This window comes from Suncus etruscus, chromosome 11, assembly GCF_024139225.1.
Source record: "Suncus etruscus isolate mSunEtr1 chromosome 11, mSunEtr1.pri.cur, whole genome shotgun sequence".
NCBI classification, from domain to species: domain Eukaryota; kingdom Metazoa; phylum Chordata; class Mammalia; order Eulipotyphla; family Soricidae; genus Suncus; species Suncus etruscus.
The window spans coordinates 76932370-76952185 of record NC_064858.1 but is presented as its reverse complement, the minus strand read 5'-3'; the positions used below and the strand labels follow the sequence as shown (position 1 = coordinate 76952185).

The 19816-nt window shown below is 50.1% G+C and overlaps 2 protein-coding genes and 1 non-coding gene across 3 annotated transcripts in view; all 3 read right to left on the bottom strand.

Annotated features, from left to right (window-relative positions):
• ATF1 (activating transcription factor 1) overlaps positions 1 to 19051 on the bottom strand; it is a 63185-nt gene extending 44134 nt beyond the window's left edge. The window contains exon 1 of the mRNA XM_049783584.1: positions 19026 to 19051. The gene's annotated coding sequence lies outside the window, so the exon portion shown is untranslated. The remainder of the gene's footprint in view (positions 1 to 19025) is intronic.
• On the bottom strand, positions 499 to 12614 carry LOC126022115 (uncharacterized). The gene is given in 3 exon segments (XM_049782965.1): positions 499 to 527; positions 7379 to 11077; positions 11156 to 12614. Coding segments are annotated over 3 exon segments (5187 nt in total).
• Positions 2480 to 2586, bottom strand: LOC126023415 (U6 spliceosomal RNA). Its single transcript, XR_007500539.1, has one exon. It is a non-coding gene; the product is annotated as a U6 spliceosomal RNA (small nuclear RNA).
• Positions 19052 to 19816: the final 765 nt, after the last annotated feature.

Sequence of the window (19816 nt, the reverse complement as noted above, 5' to 3'; positions counted from 1 at the left end):
TCCCATATGGTCCCCCATGCCTGGCAGAAGCGATTTCTGAGTGCCCCTGAGCGCCGCTGGGTGTGGCCCAAAAGCCAAAAACACTTTTTCCTTGAACAGAAAAGAAGAATTTTTTTTTTTTTTTTTGGTTTTTGGGTCACACCCAGCAGCACTCAGGGGTTACTCCTGGCTCTATGCTCAGAAATTGCTCCTGGCAGGTTCAGGGGACCATATGGGATGCTGGAATTCAAACCACTGACCTTCTGTATGCAAGGCAAACAAACGCCTTACCTCCATACTATCTCTCTGGCCCCCAAAAAGAGAATTTTAATAGCTGTGCTATCACCCCAGTTCATGTACACATGCATTCTGTAAAAATATTTTCCCAGGCAGAAGCTATAAAGCTTAATAAAGAGACACAAACCCCAATATGGAATCATAAGAGGACAATAAAACATTTTCAAATGAGTCATCAATAGAAATAGGTTTTAGGGTACTGAGAAATCACACCAGGATTTCTTAGGAATTGTTTAATGAGTACGGAATTTCTGTACATTGGATGCACAATGCAATATACTTATCACTAGTGAACTGCATAATTGTAAATGGTTAAAATGGCAGAGCCAGGGAGATAGCTGTGGTCAGGTGTGCAGACCTGGTTGCAGTTTTAGCAGATGGAACACTACTGTATAGGTCTGGAGGCCCCACACACTGTCCAGTGGTGGTCCTAGAGGTCCACAATACTATAGGGCAGGGATGACTAACCTTTTTGAGCCCAAGTGCCCAAAATGCCCCACAAAACCAAAGAATTTCCTCAAAAGTGTCAGCACGGGCCCGGAGAGATAGCACAGCGGCGTTTGCCTTGCAAGCAGCCGATCCAGGACCAAAGGTGGTTGGTTCGAATCCCGGTGTCCCATATGGTCCCCCGTGCCTGCCAGGAGCTATTTCTGAGCAGACAGCCAGGAGTAACCTCTGAGCACCGCGGGTGTGGCCCAAAAACCAAAAAAAAAAAAAAAAAAAAAAGTGTCAGCACGTCAATTAAACCTTAATAACAAGATTTTAGTATCTAAAATCTGTGGCATGAGTTGCATATCTTAACTGTGGAACTTCCCGGGTGCCAGCTGCAAGGCCTTCGAGTGCCATCACTGGCACGCGTGCCATAGGTTCGCCGTTGCGGCTATAGGGTCTAAGCCAGGGGTCTGCAACCTTTCAGACATAAAGAGCCACTTGGACCCGTTTCCGAAGGAAACTGGGAGCCGCAAAACCATTGCAACATTTAAAACAAATATAACACTGCATATATTGTTTCTTACCTTAATGCTATATACGTCACCAGGTACGGCTGCCTCCATTGGCTCCGCTCCTCAGCTCCGCCTCACTGCTATAGATATAGCGGAGAGAAGCGGAGCTGAGATTAAAGCAGTATTTTTTTTTTCTGACATCGGCTCCGGAGCCGCGGCAAGCCTTCAAAAGAGCCGCATGCGGCTCCGGAGCCGCAGGTTGCCGACACCTGGTCTAAGCAGTACACCTCAGGCTCCAGTACTGAACTGTTCAATCTGTCATGTATTGCTGGGAGTGGTACCTAGCTCCATGAGCACTATTTTGGACTCCCAAATAAATTAAAATGGAAAAAATTTTAAAATGGTACTTGTTATCTGTGTATTATTTTGCCACCAGTAACTTTAATTTCTCAAATACATCTCAAAAAAAATTTTTTTTTTGGTTTTTGGGCCATGCCCGGCTGTGCTCAGGGGTTGCTTCTGGCTATCTGCTCAGAAATAGCTCCTGGCAGGCACGGAGGACCATATGGGACACCGGGATTCGAACCAACCACCTTAGGTCCTGCATCGGCTGCTTGCAGGGCAAACACCGCTATGCTATATCTCCGGCCCCTCAAATTCTTTTTAATTTTTATTTTGACCATATTGGCTTACATATCTTTCACAGTAGTATTTTAGGTACATATTAACACTGAATCAGGGGAATACCCATCACCAAATTTGTACCCCCCCCCCGCCCCACCCCCGTTCCCTTCCTGCAACCCATATCCCCCACCATCACCCCCCGGGCTGCTAGAGTAGGTGGTCCCCTCTTTGTCTAGCTTACTATTAGTGATCATATATCAGTTTGGTCCTGGTACCCTCCCTTGTTTCCCTCTCTATTTGAGAGGCGGAGCTAGATAGTTCCAGGTATGTGGTTTGTTTGAAGGAAAGAAAAGCAATAGAATGGGGTAAAAAAAAAAATCAGAGCCGGGAAGGTGGCGCTAGAGGTAAGGTGTCTGCCTTGCAAGCCCTAGCACTAGCGTAGGACAGACCTCGGTTCAATCCCCCAGCGTCCCATATGGTCTCCCCAAGCCAGGGGCGATTTCTGAGCGCATAGCCAGGAATAACCCCTGAGAGTCAAACGGGTGTGGCCCAAAACCAAAACCAAAAAAAAAAAAAAAATCAAATATGCTGAAAATGGACAGAGTCCCTCTAGATGGCTTTCAACCTCAGTTTGAAAAAATATGGAACACTTCATGAATTTGCATGTCATCCTTGCGCAGGGGCCATGCTAATCTTCTCTGTATTGTTCCAATTTTAATATATGTACTGCCAAAGCGAGCACGCCACCAGTAACTTTTTTAATGGATCAGGGAGAAAGCTTAAAAGGCTGAAACACATACTTTGTATGTGAGAACTTTACATTTAACCCCAGCACTATACGGTACCCTGACAAGCCACCAAACATCACAGGTTTGGCTCATAAAGAAAGAAAAAATGTTGTTTAAGGATGGGCTGAAAAAATGTTGTTTAAGGATGGGCTGGAGCAGTGGTGTTAGCCTATGACTACAATTCTATCCCCAGCATCCCATATGATCTCCAAAGCCAGGAGAGATTTGTGAGCGCATAGCTCCTGAGCGTCACCGGGTGTGGCCCAAAAACCAAAAGAAAAAAAAATTATGTTTAAGGGACCAGAGTTGTTTAAGGGGCACTGTGGAGCAGGTAGGGTTTGTGCCTTGTATGCAGCCAAACCAGGTTCAATCCCCAGAATCCCATATGGTCCCCCAAGCCCACCAGGGGGACTAACTTCTGAGCGCAGAGCCAGGAGTATCCCCTGAGCACCGCAGGTTATGGCCCCCAAACAAAAGTTTAAGGAATAGGGCAGGAGAGATAGCATGGAGGTAAGGCATTTGCCTTTCATGCAGAAGGTCCGTGGTTCAAATCCTGGCATCCCATATTGTCCCCCGTGCCTGCCAGGAGTGATTTCTGAGCATAGAGCCAGAAGTAACCCCTGAGCACTGCCGAGTGTGACCCAAAAACCAAAAAAAAAAAAAAAAAAAAAGTTTAAGGAAGATCAGGAGGGCAGGAGAGATAGAATAGAGGTAAGGCATGTTTGCCTTACATGCAGAAGGTCAGTGGTTCGAATCCCGGCATCCCATATGGTCCCCCAAGCCTGCCAGAAGCGATTTCTGAGCAGAGAGCCAGGAGTAATGCCTGAGTGCTGCCAGATGTAAACCACCCCCACACCCAAAAAAAAAAAAAGAAAAAAGAAAATAAAAAGAAAGATAGATTAGGAGAAATAAACAGTGCCAGAAGACACCTGACTTGCAAGCTATGGTCAACTAATTCAAATTCCTGGTATCTTCACGTACACTGAATGTGATCCCGGGTAGCTCTGCTGTCGATAATCCCTAGTCAGAGATTTACAGCTATCCCATAGCTCAGTTTTTTGAGTATGGAGCACAGTAAGCAACCTAAAACAACCAGAACGTGTGTGTAAAGCCTGGAGCTGGAGAGAGTTCAAAGGTGTGGAATCCATTCTACATGTAGGAGGCACAAATTTAATTCCCAGAACTACATGGTACCACAAAAGACCTCCAGCAAGCACAACTAACTAAAAGAGTCAAACTCTTCAGTGAGTACCACAGCCAAATGTGAGAGCCCAAACCTGATGGATGAGATACCCCATTACCTAAGATAAAAAATGTGTGTGGCCAAGGCTGAGTAGGCAGTTACTCCTAACTCTGCTCAGAAATTATTCCTGGGGAATAATTAGAGTGGTGGCTCTGCAGGGGTTCCAACTTGCATTTGCGGCCCTCCATACAACATTTTGTGGCCCTGCCCTAGAGGAATCTTTTTTTGTTTTGTTTTGTTTTAGTTGTTTGGGTCACACCCCCCAATGTTCAACTGACTTTGCACTCAAGGATCACCCTGAATTTGCCTCCTGCGGCCCCCAGGTAAATTGAGTTTGAGACCCCTGCTCTAGAGGTAAGGTGTCTGCCTTGCAAGCACTAGCCTAGGTGTACCATATGGTCCCCCAAGCCAGGAGCAATTTCTGAGCACAAAGCCAGAAGTAACCCCTCAGCGTCAAAGAGTGTGGCCCAAAAACAAAAACAAAAAAAGAAAAAAAAATTACTCCTGGCAAACTTAGTAACCAAATGGAATGCTGGGGTCAGCTTTGTGCAAGGTAAATGCCCTCCCTGCTGTGCTATTGCTATGGCCCCAGAACTGAGTCTTTTGTGCTCAGCAAAATCACTGCAAAGGTCAGAGCCCAACTGATAGTATAGCAGGGAAAGCACTTGCCTTACATGCAGCTGATCCAGGTTCAATCCTGGCATCCCATATGGTTGCCTGAGCCTGCCAGGAGTAATTCTTGAGCACTGCAGGTGAAAGAACTCCCCCGCAGGGGAAGTCCGCTCCAGGCTCAGGATATGCGCGTACCCAAAGAGACTCGAAGACCAGACTTGCTGTAATAACACGAGGGATTTTAATATCTCAGCATGCTGGAGACCGAATCTCATAACTCAGGACCGAGTAGAGAAGATTCGGCCCCCCTTTAGCATTCAGCAAAGCTTTTATAGGGTAAAAAGTCTATACATATCATGGGAACACACCTGCCAGGAAGGAGGCATTTCTCCTTATCTCCCGCCACAAAAGAAGTTATGCGTCAGAGCCCAGGAAAGAGGCATTTTGTTTTCCCTGTGTAACAGATGGGGCAGTGTTTGCCCCTGGGGTCATGTGCGTATCTTTGTCCTTCCCCTGACGGCATATGTCTAATTTAAAATGAGGGTCTTCCGCGAATTGTGGTGGTTAGTTCAAAGGAAGGGGAGTTAGGGAGTGGGGGAGTGGGAAGGTTCCCAGGGAAAGGAAGGGGAGCTAGGGAGTGGGGGAGTGGAAAGGTTCCCAGGGAAAGGAAGGGGAGCCAGGGAGTGGGGGAGTGGAGGAAAGGGAAAAGTGGAAAGGTTCCCAGTGAGCTTGAATGAAGTGTAAATTAAGGCACTTTAAGGAATTAGCTTAGTTGGGATCTTTCTTAAGGCACTTAATTAAAGTGTAAATTAGGGAAGTTAGAGTGCTTAGCCGGGAGCTTTCTTTAGGAACTTAGAGAAGCTTAGGGCTTGGCTTAATTCTCTTAGGAAGTGCAAGTTAGGGAGGGTGCCTAGTTTTTTCTTCTGTTTGCTATTTTCCAGTTCTTACTTATATTTATTATTTTCTTCACACCTTTTCATCCCCCACTTTTTTTTTTTGCACATAGCTCTAATCTTAGAGCATCCCTTCATTCTGCTGATATTGCTGTTTGAGAACCATTACATGGACTGTATTTATTCTTTGTTTCACAAAACTAACTAACTTATTTAAAATGCAGGGACCGAAAGTAAGCAGGAAGAATAGGATTATTAGGGGTCCTGTTAGAGTGGAGATAAGAGTTGTAAACCAAGGGGATCTGTTAAACCATCCCTCAAACCAGCCCTGATGAGAATCCCTTTCCAGTCTGCGTTTGTCTAATCTTTCTCTTAACTTTGCCATGGAGTCTCTGACGACTCCGGAGTGGTCTGCATAAAAACAACATTCTTCCTTCAAGGCTGCACACATTCCTCCTTTTTTTAAAAACAAGATATCCAGACCCCTTCTATTCTGGAGGACTACCTCTGATAGGGATGTGAGAGACTCTTCGAGCTTAGTGATGGATTGCTCTATTATTTCTAAGTCTGCATTCATTGCAGCACGCAGTTCAGTATAGTAGTGGGGCATTTGGACTAGGGCGGAGGTCCCAGTCCCAATTCCTGCTGCGACCCCCAAGCCTAGAAGGACTGCCAGTGTAATAGTTACAGGTTCCCTTTTTCAGCGAGCTCTTCTGTCAAACTCATTCACAAAAGACTCGCTATCATGGTACAAGAGTCTAGGGACTAGCTGGACTAAAATACAGTAATCCTGGAGATTGTTGAACACGCTGGTGGAGATGCATGGGGTGAGTCCCGTGTTACAGGCCCAAACCGTGTCTGGAGGGGGAACGAGGTATCGCCCCCGTGTAAAGGATGATTGTAGGGTTGAGCTGCAGAGGTGCTTTTTATCAGGGGGAACGGTACCTAAACAGAGGCCCTGCCCAGACACGGCAGCTAAGGTTAGCTTTCTGCTCCCTCCCCAGGCACATACAGAGGAACTTTCGCTTTCGTTAAAGGTTCTATTTTGGGCAATTCCTTCATAGTAGGGGGGGCTTGAGGCGTAACAGAGCCAGCAAGATTGGGTGATATCAGAATTGGTTCGGTTGAGTACCAAGAAGGCTCCTTCTATTAAGTTTAAAAGGCGGTTTTCCATCCCTGGGGGGGCAGGGGCGTTTTTAGATTCATGAGTCTGGGTTGTTGGGTCCGAGTTTAGGGGCTGTGAGGAAGCAGGAGTAACAGGGACTAGTGTTGGCCTAGGCTTGGGTAAAGGCTGGGTGTCCGTTAGGACGGGGTTGGGCCCTATTGGCTGAGAGGGAGGATTTTGAATTTTCAGTCTGAGTTTGAATGTGAACCCCGGATCGGTTCCAGAAACGTAAAATCTCAGGCCCCACTGTTTTCCTTTTATCCAGCCGCCTTTTTCCTCCCTCCCTTTCTGCGTGAAAGTGATGTTTAGGGTGTCACCTTTACTACCTCTAACTACTGTAATGAGGTCCCAGCTGGAAGAGGGGTTTCAATAGGCAGTGCCAGAGGTTTCACATCCCCATGCTTTACAAAAGAAACTTTCTATCCCCCTGCTTTACAAAAGAAACTTTCTATCCCCCCACATTGGCGACCTTCCCTCTTAGACTGTTTTTTCCTGGGGCAAACATAGAACGATGCCTGCCGTAACTTTCTCTGCTTTGCCAAGGAACTGCACCCTGGCAGGTCGGCTACGTACTGGCCCCTAGTGTACACTCCCTGTGAGAGGGCTCGTTTCTGAAAGACGACTTTTTCCTGGGGAACCGTTTCAGGTGACTCTTCCGGGATGTCCCATGCCTCTACACCAGCAATGAGGGCGCAAACCTCGGGGCGCAGTGGTGGCCACCAAGTATACGGGGGGGCCACCTTGGAAATGCTCCACACAGTGTCTCCAGCCTGGGAAATGACTTCCCAGGTCAGTGTCATAGGAGCGTGGGGGTTACCGCTCTGGGCAGAGGCGACGGCGCAGGCGAAGTTTAAGAGGATTATCAGTTGCTTCCACTTTCCATTCATCCTTAAGCTTTTCAGCAGGAGCTTTCTTTGTGTGTGACGCGTGGATCCAGGCAGCAATTCCGTCTACTTTCACAGCTGTTGGGGTGGTTAACAGTACTAAGTAGGGTCCCTTCCACCTGGGCTCGAGGGTTCCCACTCGATGACGTCTAACAAGGACCAGATCACCGACTTGGATCCCGTGTGGCACCGCAGGAGTCCCAGGTGAATAGGCTTCTTTAATCTGGTCCCAGATCTGGGTGCGGACAGCCTCTAGAGCCTTAAGGTGGATAAACAAAGCAGAGGGTGAGTGGGAATCTAAGGCGGGGTCTAATACTCCGTCTGGTCTGGTCAAGGGGGGAGGTCCCCCAAAAAGGATCTCATAGGGAGTGAGCCCGAAACGTCCGGGTGTGTTTCGGGCTCTGAGGAGCGCAAAGGGAAGGAGGCCCAACCAGTCCTTCCCGCCGGTTTTAATAGCCAATTTAGTGAGGGTCTCTTTTAGAGTTCTATTCATTCTCTCTACCTGCCCTGAACTCTGGGGTCTATAAGCGCAATGCAATTTCCAATTGGTCCCCAGCTGTTTGGCCAGTTCCTGACTTACCTGGGCGACAAACGCGGGCCCGTTGTCGGAGCCGATTACCTTGGGTATCCCGAACCGGGGCAAAATTTCTTCCAGAATTTTTTTCGTGACCACCTGGGCAGTTTCAGACTTTGTGGGGAAAGCTTCAACCCATCCGGAGAAGGTGTCTATGAAGACTAGAAGATATTTATTGCCATACCTACCAGGAACGATTTCTGTGAAATCTACTTCCCAGAAGACTCCTGGTCTGTCTCCCCGCAGCCGTTTTCCTGGTTCTACGAGCGGGTGGTGGGCATTTGTTAGAACACAGGCTTTACAGGACTGGGTTACTTGTTCTGTTATAGTTCGTAGTCGGAGTACGTGATAATTGGAGGCTTTTACTAGTTCGCACAATTTTTTTTTTCCTAAATGTGTTAGGTGATGGATACTCTTTACATAGTATTCACCTTCTTTATGAGGCAAAATGATTTTGTTGTCTTTAGTTTTTGCGATCCCATGGCAGTCAAATCCGTTGGATAATCCTTTTTCCTTTAGGCGTTCAATTTCCTCACAGTCTATTGGTGTGTAGTTTAGACTGAAATTATCTTCTTTTGGTTGGGGTTTCTTTCGTTGCTCACATAAGGCACAGGAGACAGTTCCTTGTGCGGCTTTCTTAGCAGTGTGATCTGCCATTCTGTTCCCTGCTGCCACGGGGTCCATTCCTTTTTGATGTCCAGGACAATGAATAATAGCTACCTTTTTCGGCAGGTGTATGGCTTCCAAGAGAGCAAGGATTTCTTCCTTGTTCTTAATTTCCTTTCCTGCAGCCGTGAGGAGTCCTCTTTGTTTGTAGATCGCGCTGTGAATGTGAGCGGTGGAAAACGCGTATCTGCTGTCGGTGTAGATGTTAATAACTTTTCCTTCTGCCAGCTCAAGGGCTTTTGTCAAAGCTTGTAATTCAGCTTTTTGTGCCGAAGTCCCCTCAGGAAGGCTGCTGGCCCATATTACTTGCTTCCCATCCACTATGGCTGCTCCGGCTTTTCTTTTTCCATCCATGATGAAGCTACTACCATCTGTGTACCAATTCGGCGCCCCATGCCAGGGCAGATCTGTCAGGTCTCTCCGGGTTCCAGTTTCCTCAGCTAAAATGTCTGTGCATGAGTGTACCGGCTGGGATCCGTCTGTCTCCGGGAGCAGGGAGGCGGGGTTAAGAATAGCAGGCGGTCCGAACGTTATACGGTCGTTTAGCAAGAGACTTTGGTAGTGAGTTATTCGGGCGTTGGTTAACCAACGGTCAGGAGGCTGCCTGACTATACTTTCTAATGCATGGGGAGCGACTATAACTACATGCTGGCCCAGAGTAAGTTAGTCAGCGTCTTTTACCAGGAGAGCCACCGCTGCGATTACCCTCAGACATGACGGCCAGCCGCTTGCCACTGGGTCGAGTTTTTTTGACAAGTAGGCTACTGGTCTTTTCCAAGGTCCCAGGGCTTGGGTTAGCACTCCCCGAGCCACTCCCGCACGTTCGTCCACATACAGGGTAAAAGGTTTGGTTAGATCCGGCAGGGCCAGGGCTGGTGCTGTGAGTAGAGCAGTTTTAATTTTTTTAAAGGCTTCTTGACACTCCTGTGTCCAAGCAAAGGGAGCTTGATCCCGTGTAAGTGGATACAGGGGAGCGGCTAGGGAGGCAAACCCAGGTATCCAAAGTCTACAGAAACCGGCTGTCCCCAGAAATTCCCGTACCTGCCGTGGAGTCTTGGGGACAGGAATGGTAACTACTGTCTTTTTTCTGGCTTTTGTGAGCCACCTCTTGCCGTCTTTCAGGACATACCCCAGGTATGTTACTTCGTTGCGGCACAACTGAGCTTTCTTGGCCGACACCCGGTACCCTAACTCACCCAATTCTTTTAGGAGTTCTCTGGTTCCTTCTTCACACGCTTCCTTGGTGGATGCTGCCAGCAGGAGGTCATCAACATACTGAAGAAGGGAGACTTGGGGGTTCCGAGCCCTGAAGGGGGCCAGGTCCCTATGGAGTGCCTTGTCGAATAGTGTGGGGGAGTTTTTAAAACCCTGGGGCAATCTAGTCCATGTCAGTTGTCCAGTGTGTCCCCCTTCCGGATCTCTCCACTCAAAAGCAAACATCAGTTGGCTGCTGGGGTGTAATTGGAGACAGAAAAAAGCGTCTTTTAAATCTAGCACTGTGTACCAAACCCGCTCCGGTGGGAGGGAACTCAGTAGATTGTAAGGGTTAGGCACAGTGGGATGCAAATCCTGGGCCCTTTTATTAACCTCCCTTAAGTCTTGTACTGGTCGGTAGTCCCCAGTGCCAGGTTTCTTCACCGGCAGCAAAGGCGTGTTCCAGGGAGATCGGCAGGGTACTAGAACTCCTTGCTGTATCAGCCTCTGGATGTGGGGACGGATGCCTTCCTTTGCTTCTTTACTCATGGGATATTGTCTCACCGAGATAGGTGAGGCATGCGCCTTCAGCTCTACCACTATCGGGGGTACTTGTTTAGCCTTGCCAATTCCTGCCTGTTCAGCCCAGACCTCAGGGAATTGGGTAAGCCATTCTGAAGCAACTACTTCTCCAGGCTTTGTTTCATGGAGGCGGTATTCCTCCTCAAGTCCGACTACCAGACAAGTCACAGGAGCTTCCCCCAAAGTTACTTCAGGTCCCTCAGGGGTAAACTGAATTTGTGCCTTTAATTTGGTCAGCAAATCTCTTCCCAGGAGGGGCGCAGGGCACTCAGGGATGACCAGGAAGGAGTGAGTTACTCGGCCCCTCCCAACGTCCAATTTTCTTTTTGTAGTCCAATGGTAGAATTTGCTGCCCGTGGCCCCCACAACCATGGTTTCTTTTGTTCCTAATTTTCCTAGGGGCCTGGTCAATACCGAATGTTCAGCTCCCGTGTCCACCAGGAAGTTGATGGGAGTCCCCTCTACTGGAAGCATTACCCTGGGCTCGGGGAGGGGGACCGAGCCCCGTCCCCCCTAATCATCGAGAGCCAGGACCTTGTTCCTCCTGAGTTGCTTTTTCGGGCACTCCCTTGCCCAGTGTCCTTTTTCTTTACAATGGGCACACTGATCTTTTTCGAGTGGACGGTCAAGTCCTTTTTCTTTACAATGGGCACACTGATCTCTATCGAATGGACGATCTTGTCCTCTCGGGGTTCTTCTTGCCCTGTCGCCCAGGTGCCCTGTCTGCCTGCTTCTTTCTCTTTCTGCTATACTATCCCCTACTACTGCAGCCAAAATTCTAGTTAAATTTCTCTCTTGTCGGCGATCACGCCGGTTCTCTCTGTTCTCTATCTCTTTCTTTTCTCTTTCCTTTTTCTCCTCCTCTGTTTCTCTCTTGTGGAACACTTTCTCTGCCTCCTTCACTAAGTCTCGCAACGAATAATCTTGAAGTCCCTCTAGCCTCTGTAGCTTACATTTTATATCTGTGGCTGACTGCCCAATAAAGGCCATTGCTATGGCCGCCTGTTGTCCCTCTGAAGCTGGATCAAAAGGAGTGTACCTCCTATAAGCTTCCATTAGGCGTTCCAGGAAAACCGAGGGCGGTTCAACTGGACCTTGGACAACCTCTCTTACCTTAGCCAGATTCGTGGGGCGTCTTGCAGCCCCTCTTAGACCAGCAATGAGAGCCCGGCGGTAGACGGTGAGGCGCTCCCTACCTTCTGCGGTATTGAAGTCCCAGGTTGGCCTGGTCAGTGGAAACCCTTCATCTATGAGGTTAGGGAGATTAGTGGGAGTCCCATCGGCCCCCGGGACGTTTTTCCTGGCTTCTAGGAGGACTCTTTCTCTTTCCTCTGTCGTGAAGAGGACCTGGAGCAGTTGTTGACAGTCGTCCCAGGTGGGCTGATGCGAAAACATGAGAGACTCGAGGAGTCCCGTCAGGGCAGAGGGATTATCTGAAAAGGTGGGGTGCATAGTCTTCCAATTATATAGATCTGCCGAGGAAAAAGGCCAGTACTGTAAAGGGGGAAGCTGGTCATCTCCTGGCGGGGGCCCCATTGCCCGAAGGGGGAGGGCAAGAGACCGTGACTCGGAGGGGCGAACAGTTTCTGGACTGCGGCCCTTCCGGCTCCGGGTTCCCCCTGCTGGTCCCGGTTCGCGTGGACCGGCCGCCGGGGGTTGCCCCACAGCGACGTGTGGCACGTTAGGTTGTGCCGGCTGGGGAGAGGATTGAGGTTGGGAGTACGGAGGGGGGGAGAAGTCAAGAAGAAGATCATTGTCTATTTCAGGGTAGAGGGGCGGGGGAGCTGAAGGTCGGGGGGGAACAGGCAAGTTGGGCTCGGGGTCTGAGGCTACTGCCATTATAGTGGAAGTTGGCTCAGGGCGGCCAAATATCCAGGGCTTGACCCACACTGGTGGATTCTGGACGAGGTCCTGCCAGACGAGAATGTAGGGTATTTGGTCCGGGTGTCCCCCTTCAGACTGAAAAATGACCTTTCTTACTGCGGAAATAAGAGAGAGGTTAAAGACACCTTCTGGCGGCCAGCCGACTCCAAAGGTTGGCCATTCAGAGGTGCAGAAGGTCTGCCAGGGGCCCTTCCGTACCCCGACAGACAGATTGTGAGCCCTAGCTTTTACGTCAGTCCAGTGGTTAAGGGTTAGAGTCAAAGGAGTCGTCACGGTCTGTCCCATCTTAGTCCTAATTTCAAGGAAAACTGACACAGAAGTTACAATCAAGAGACAAATGACCCAGAACAAGCGCCGTTCCCGCGTTGCCCAAAGGCACTTCAAAGAGTCGGATGGCAGGGGCCTCCGCCGCCAGCCTAGTTCAATGAGGAAGCTATTCTCCTCGCGACTCTCCAGACCAGGGGGGTACACCAGGCGTCCCTGGTCGTCCCCGCTTCCTCCCGGGACGTCTCCCAGGGTGATCGGACGGTGGACACCCGGACACGTCTGTCTTTATCCACGAAACCTCAGACTTGCTGAGCGTCCGTAAAGCCGAAACTGCGATCGCGCCAAACCTCAGAGAAAAGTACAGCCAGAAGCAAACGAACCCAGACTAAGTAGACACAGACACAGACACAAGAGCTCACCTCCAAGTGGGTCTGGGGTCTCTGGGTGGTCGCAAATCTCCCGGCCGAGCCCCCAAATGAAAGAACTCCCCCGCAGGGGAAGTCCGCTCCAGGCTCAGGATATGCGCGTACCCAAAGAGACTCGAAGACCAGACTTGCTGTAATAACACGAGGGATTTTAATATCTCAGCATGCTGGAGACCGAATCTCATAACTCAGGACCGAGTAGAGAAGATTCGGCCCCCCTTTAGCATTCAGCAAAGCTTTTATAGGGTAAAAAGTCTATACATATCATGGGAACACACCTGCCAGGAAGGAGGCATTTCTCCTTATCTCCCGCCACAAAAGAAGTTATGCGTCAGAGCCCAGGAAAGAGGCATTTTGTTTTCCCTGTGTAACAGATGGGGCAGTGTTTGCCCCTGGGGTCATGTGCGTATCTTTGTCCTTCCCCTGACGGCATATGTCTAATTTAAAATGAGGGTCTTCCGCGAATTGTGGTGGTTAGTTCAAAGGAAGGGGAGTTAGGGAGTGGGGGAGTGGGAAGGTTCCCAGGGAAAGGAAGGGGAGCTAGGGAGTGGGGGAGTGGAAAGGTTCCCAGGGAAAGGAAGGGGAGCCAGGGAGTGGGGGAGTGGAGGAAAGGGAAAAGTGGAAAGGTTCCCAGTGAGCTTGAATGAAGTGTAAATTAAGGCACTTTAAGGAATTAGCTTAGTTGGGATCTTTCTTAAGGCACTTAATTAAAGTGTAAATTAGGGAAGTTAGAGTGCTTAGCCGGGAGCTTTCTTTAGGAACTTAGAGAAGCTTAGGGCTTGGCTTAATTCTCTTAGGAAGTGCAAGTTAGGGAGGGTGCCTAGTTTTTTCTTCTGTTTGCTATTTTCCAGTTCTTACTTATATTTATTATTTTCTTCACACCTTTTCACAGGGTGTGCCGCCCCCCCCCCCAATTTTTTTTTCACCACAAAAGGGAAAGAAAAAATGAAATAAAACCATTAATCTTAAAAAAAAAAAGGGTGGAATACAAAACTAAAACTACAGATGATATATAATAAGCTACAATACATAAGGCTCTTGCTATATATATGCTTTCAATCCAGGTTCAATAATGGCACCAATATATGGTCCCCAGAGCACCACCAGGAATGACTCTTGAACAAAGAGCCAGGAGTAGCCCTGAGAAGTGCCAGATGTGGCCCCAAAAATATCTCGTCAATATTTTTTAAATTTCACATTTTAGTTGAGTTGAGGAGAACAAATATGAAAGGGGTGACAGGAATCAAAGGGTCTCAAGTCCATTGGTGGTGTCAAGAAAAGACAGAACTGATACCAGAGCAACAGAACAGCGGGTAGGGCTTTTGCCTTGCACACGGCCAACCTGTGTGTGATTCCTGGCTCACAGCCTGACAGGAATGATTTCTGAGCACAGAGCCAGGAGGAACCCTTGAGCACCACTGGGTATAGCCAAAAAAAACAAAACAAACAAACAAAAATCAAACAAACAAAAAAAACAGAACGAAATATCCAGGCCAGAGACAACAACAATGAAATGGATTCAAACTTTTAATGACCAAAATTAAAAATGGGCCTGTTATGATGGCAGGCTGAGTCAGGGAGCGGTGACATGGGATGCACTCTGGAAAATTGGTGAAAGGAGGTTGACACTGGTGATATCACTGTATGTATAACTGTGAATAACAACTTTGTAAATCATAACAGTTTAAATTAAAAAAAATTAATTCCAAATTTTAGGGCTGTAGCACTAGTACAGTAGGTACAGTGTTCACCTTGCCAACTGGGTTCTATCTCCACATCCCAAATAGACTAGGAAAAAGTACTGAGTGCAGAGCCAGAAGAAATCCCTGAACAAAGGCAGGTATAGCCCCAAAGCTAAAATAGTAATTAAAAAGAAAAAAGAACTTTTTTTTTTTTTTTGAAATTTGGGTCACACCTGGCAGCGCTCAGGGGGTTACTCCTGGCTCCACACTCAGAAATTACTCCTGGAAGGCTCGGGAGACCATATGGGATGCCAGGATTCGAACCGATGACCTTCTGCATGAAAGGCAAACACCTTACTTCCAGGCAATCTCTCCGCCCCCCCCAACCCACATTTTTTTTTTTTTTTTTTTGGTTTTGGGCCACACCCAGTAACGCTCAGGGGTTACTCCTGGCTATGCGCTCAGAAGTTGCTCCTGGCTTGGGGGACCATATGGGACACCGGGGGATCGAACCGCGGTCCGTCCAAGGCTAGTGCAGGCAAGGCAGGCACCTTACCTTTAGCGCCACCGCCGGCCCCACCAACCCACATTTTTAAAGGAATGTTAACTATATATGTACCTGCCCTTAGTCTCACTGATCCGATCCAAGTCTATATATTCTTTATTTCCTCAATCTCTTTTTGAGATCAGAAAGTCATTGTTTTTTGGTTACTCTGTGGTACTGAGAAGAGGGGTAATTCCAGTGATGTGTCAGTTCCAACCCAGGGATCCTGCATGCAAGCATGTGCTCCAGCCTTTTGAAACTTCTCTCTAGCCCCAGAAATTAATTTCTAGATTGAAGGTATTGTTTTAAACATTAAGAAAAGTATAAAAGGGCCCGGAGTGATAGCACAGCGGCGTTTGCCTTGCAAGCAGCCGATCCAGGACCAAAGGTGGTTGGTTCGAATCCCGGTGTCCCATATGGTCCCCCGTGCCTGCCAGGAGCTATTTCTGAGCAGACAGCCAGGAGTAACCCCTGAGCACCGCCGGGTGTGGCCCAAAAACAAACACAAAAAAAAAAAAAAAAAAAAAGAAAAATATAAAAGACAACTTCAAAACATATGCTTGAGTACTTTATAAAGGGGCAACTCCCAACAATGCTGTGAAGGCCTGGGAACCCTGAAGCTTCTCAAGAGGACCCTCTATGTGCTCAGGGGGCTATAATTAATAGTGCTGGAAGGAAAGATGCATGTGGTGTGGAGGATTAATTCAGTGTCTTGTACCTACTTGGATAATGTGCTCTACCGCTTAAGCTACCTCTCAGGCCAAAAAAATATTTTAATGGGGAAGGGGTAGAGGGGAACACCAAGTGGTACTCAGGGAACAATGGTGTCATGGATCAAACCTGCGCCTCCTGCATACAAATCATGCACTCAGCCCAGAGTGAGCTATCTCTCCAGCCCTCCTAAAATATGTATTTTATTTTATTTTTTTGGTTTTTGGGCCACACCCGGTAACGCTCAGGGGTTACTCCTGGCTATGCACTCAGAAGTCGCTCCTGGCTTGAGGGACCATATGGGAAGCCCGGGGATCGAACCGCGGTCCGGCCTAGGCTAGTGCTGGCAAGGCAGACACTTTACCTCTAGTGCCACCACGCTGGCCTCAAATATGTTATTTTTTTAAAACTAGAAATAAATTTAGTAAGTTGAATCCTCATTGCAGCTGTGATCTTGATGTCAAACACTCTCACTACAGTCCCAAATTCTTTTTTTTTTTTTTTTTGGTGGGGGAGGGACACACACACATCCAGCAATGCTCAGGAGTTACTCCTGGCTCTGCTCTCAAGGAATTACTCCTGGTGGGCTCTTGGGACCACAGGAGGTGCCAGGGATGGAACCCACATCTGCCACATGCAAGGCAAGCACCCTAACTGCTGGGATAAGGCTCCACCCTGTTTCTGTGCTCCTTCCCCAATATTAAGGCACCTCAGAACAGTGCTTGTCTCAGGTGAATGTATTCTGCAAACAGCAGATCCTCAAACTGGTGGTAAATAGTAGGCTTCAACAAACAGAATACATCTAATCTGAAGAACTGAAGAAGGCCTTAGAATTAGAACCTCACTTAATAGGAGTGTTTTAGATTCCTCATTCCTCTTGGCAACATTCCTCTGCTCAACATTTCCACAACTGAGGCTCATTATCTCACCTCAAAACTGCTATTAGTCATACTCAATTTCTTCCAGAGGTTCAAATATATATATATAGCTTGCTTCTCTCACCTTAAGGCTTTAACTATGTGATTTCCTTTGCCAGACACATTTCCCTACTTTGAATGTGGCAAACCATAGTGTTAGTCTTCTAGACAAACTTTCCTAACCCCTTCCAGTATGGTCTAGAACCCTTCTATATACCTACTCTCCTATCATGGCATTTGTAGCAGTATTATAATGACTTTATAATGAGCCACGAGCATGTAAAGTCGGGGTGGAGGTAGAAGAGTGAATAGAACTAAATCCTGGGGTCGGAGAGATAGCACAGCAGTTGGTCGTTTGCCTTGCTCAGGCCAAGACCCTCGATGGTTCGATTCCGGGCATCCCGTAGGGTCCCCGGAGCCTGCCAGAGGTGATTTCTGAGCACAGAGCCAGGAGTAAACCCTGAGTGTCAACATTTAGATGAAAATGATAGGATTGACAGATAAAACAATTCAGGAACAAGAAAAACACTCAAGGGGGGCAGGAGCGATAGCACAAGCCGTTTAGAAGTTAGCAGCCAACCCGAGATAGATTCCCAGCACCCACCCCATATGGCCCTCTGAGCCGGTCAGGAATAACCTCTGAGCACTGCAGGTGTGGCCCAAAAACCAAAAAGATAAAAGGCAAAACACTCAAGAAATGGAAATGGCATTACGATGGATTCCATGTCCTAAGTATTTTTGAGAAGGGATTCCCACCTCAGGGAAGTCCGGCAGAACTGCGCAGACCCAACATCAAGAGCCGTAAACAGCGTCAACAGCCTTAAGACAACAGATTCGAACAGTCTCTCAGTACTTGCCCAGATTTTGCGTATCTCTGGTGTACCAAAACTCTCAGGATCACAAGTTTTGTGAAGATCCAGAAACGTACTGGAATAGCTCTGATCTCAGGCCAGACCCATCGGGGACACAGATGCTCGTCAATGCTCTCTATGCTGTAAGCGCCCTATTCTTAGACCACGACTCAAAACTTATAACCAGGGCCCGGAGAGCTAGCACGCAGGTAAGGCGTTTTTGCCTTGCATGCAGAAGGACGGTGGTTCGAATCCCGGCGTCCCCCGAGCGAGCCTGCCAGGGGCGATTTCTGAGCGTCGAGCCACAAGGAGCCCCTAAGTGAGGGCTGCCGGGTGTGACCCCAAAACAAAAACAAACAAAACTGATCACCAAGCTGAGCTGGGGCCTCACACTGCGGGAGGGAGGGCGTGTGCCTTGACCGGGATTCAATCCGAGGCATCCCATCGTCCCGGGAGCCTGCTGGGAAAGATTCCTGGGTGCAAAGCCGGCGGTAGTAAGCCCTGGACGCTGACGGGTGTGACCCCAAAACAAAACAAGAAGTTAGCTTAGCTAAAAAGTGCGCCAGTGGTGCTGTCCGCCTTACGGGGTGGCAGGCGCCGGGCAGCGACTTAATTCTGCGGAGAAAAGGCCAAGAGGCAAGCAGAGAGACAGGCGCCCTCGGGCCGCTCCAGGAGTTCCCCAGCTCCCCGAGAGGCTACGACCGCCCGGGACAGGGTTCGAGGGCTGGGGGAGCGAGCGTGTGGCCTGCCGTCTCCCGGGCGACTGTCAAGTCAACTCCGCCCAGGGGCCAACAGTCGGAGCCTCGCGGGGTTCCTCACGCACGACTGAGGTCACGGCGCTCCCGCGCACCCTCAACCCGGGTTCCTCGCCCCCAAGCCCCCGCCGAGACCTTGGACGCAGGGGGAAGCGCTCGCCTTGGGCCGCGAAGGAAAGCCACCCTCGGGCGGGCGGGCGGGCGGGATCGGGGCCCTCGACTTTAATTGAGCAGGGCGGGCGTGCGGGCGAGGGGCGGATGGGAGGAGGCGGGACGACCAACGACTCGAGGGGTGGGTGGGTAGCGCGGCCGCGGAGGCGCGAGGACCGGAAGCGCGCGCGGCCGCCGCGCCCAGAGGCCCCGCCCCTGCCGCCGCCGCGCCCGGAAGTCCTGCCCCTGCCGCCGCGCCCCTCCCCCACGCCGACGCCAACGCCCGCGCGCGCCGCGCCGCGCCGCGACCCTCCTCCACACGGCGCGCCGCTCGCCGCTCGCGAACGTTCCCGCGTCCTCCCCGCCCTCAGGCCCCCTCCCCCGAGCCGCTCACCTTCCCTGAGGCTCCCGGCGTGCCGAGCCGAGCTGCAGGGGCGGAACTTCCACTCCCCTTCCTCCGGAGGATCCCACTTGGCTTCGCGGCCAGCCCCTCACGCGGCCCGGGATGTGCCCCTGGCCCTCAGGCGGGCGGGAGAGTCAATGTCACCGGACGTTCGGCGGCTCTCCTCAGGCTGCCGCGGCCTCCGCAGTCGGAGCCGACTCCCGCGGCATGATCTCCGCGCCGCTACTTGAGCGCGGCCGGGGGCGGGCGGGCGGGCGGGGAGGGGGCGAGCGGTGAAGCGAGGAGCCCGAGGGGGAGGGGAGCGAGGGGAGGGGACGCGAGGGCGGAGCCTCCCGCGCGGCGCGGCGCGTTTGCGTCATCACGCCGCGCGCGGCAGCGCCGCCATCTTGCGCCTCCGACTTGCCTCGGGCCCGGGGAAGGTGCTGGGAGGTGACTCTGCTCGCCGAGTTGACTGGAAAAGGTTTTTATTGTTATTAGGGGCCTGTTTGGCGCCCCGTCGCCGCCGCCTCTCATCTCCTCACTCATCGTTCCCTTTCATCTGGCCCATGGCGTCCAGAAGTTGTTTTCCTTGGGCGGCTTTCTTATGGGCCCAGAGCTGCTGCTGCTGCTGCTGCTGCTGCTGCTGCTGCTGCTGCTGCTGCTGCTGCTGCTGCTGCTGGCCCGCCAAGCCCTGACTGAACCGTCTGCGTGCTGTAGAGAAGTGACTGGCAGCGCGTAGCTTGCCCCCAGATCAGCATCTTAGTTCTCGGAATTAGGTTTTTGTTTTTGTTGTTTGTTTGTTT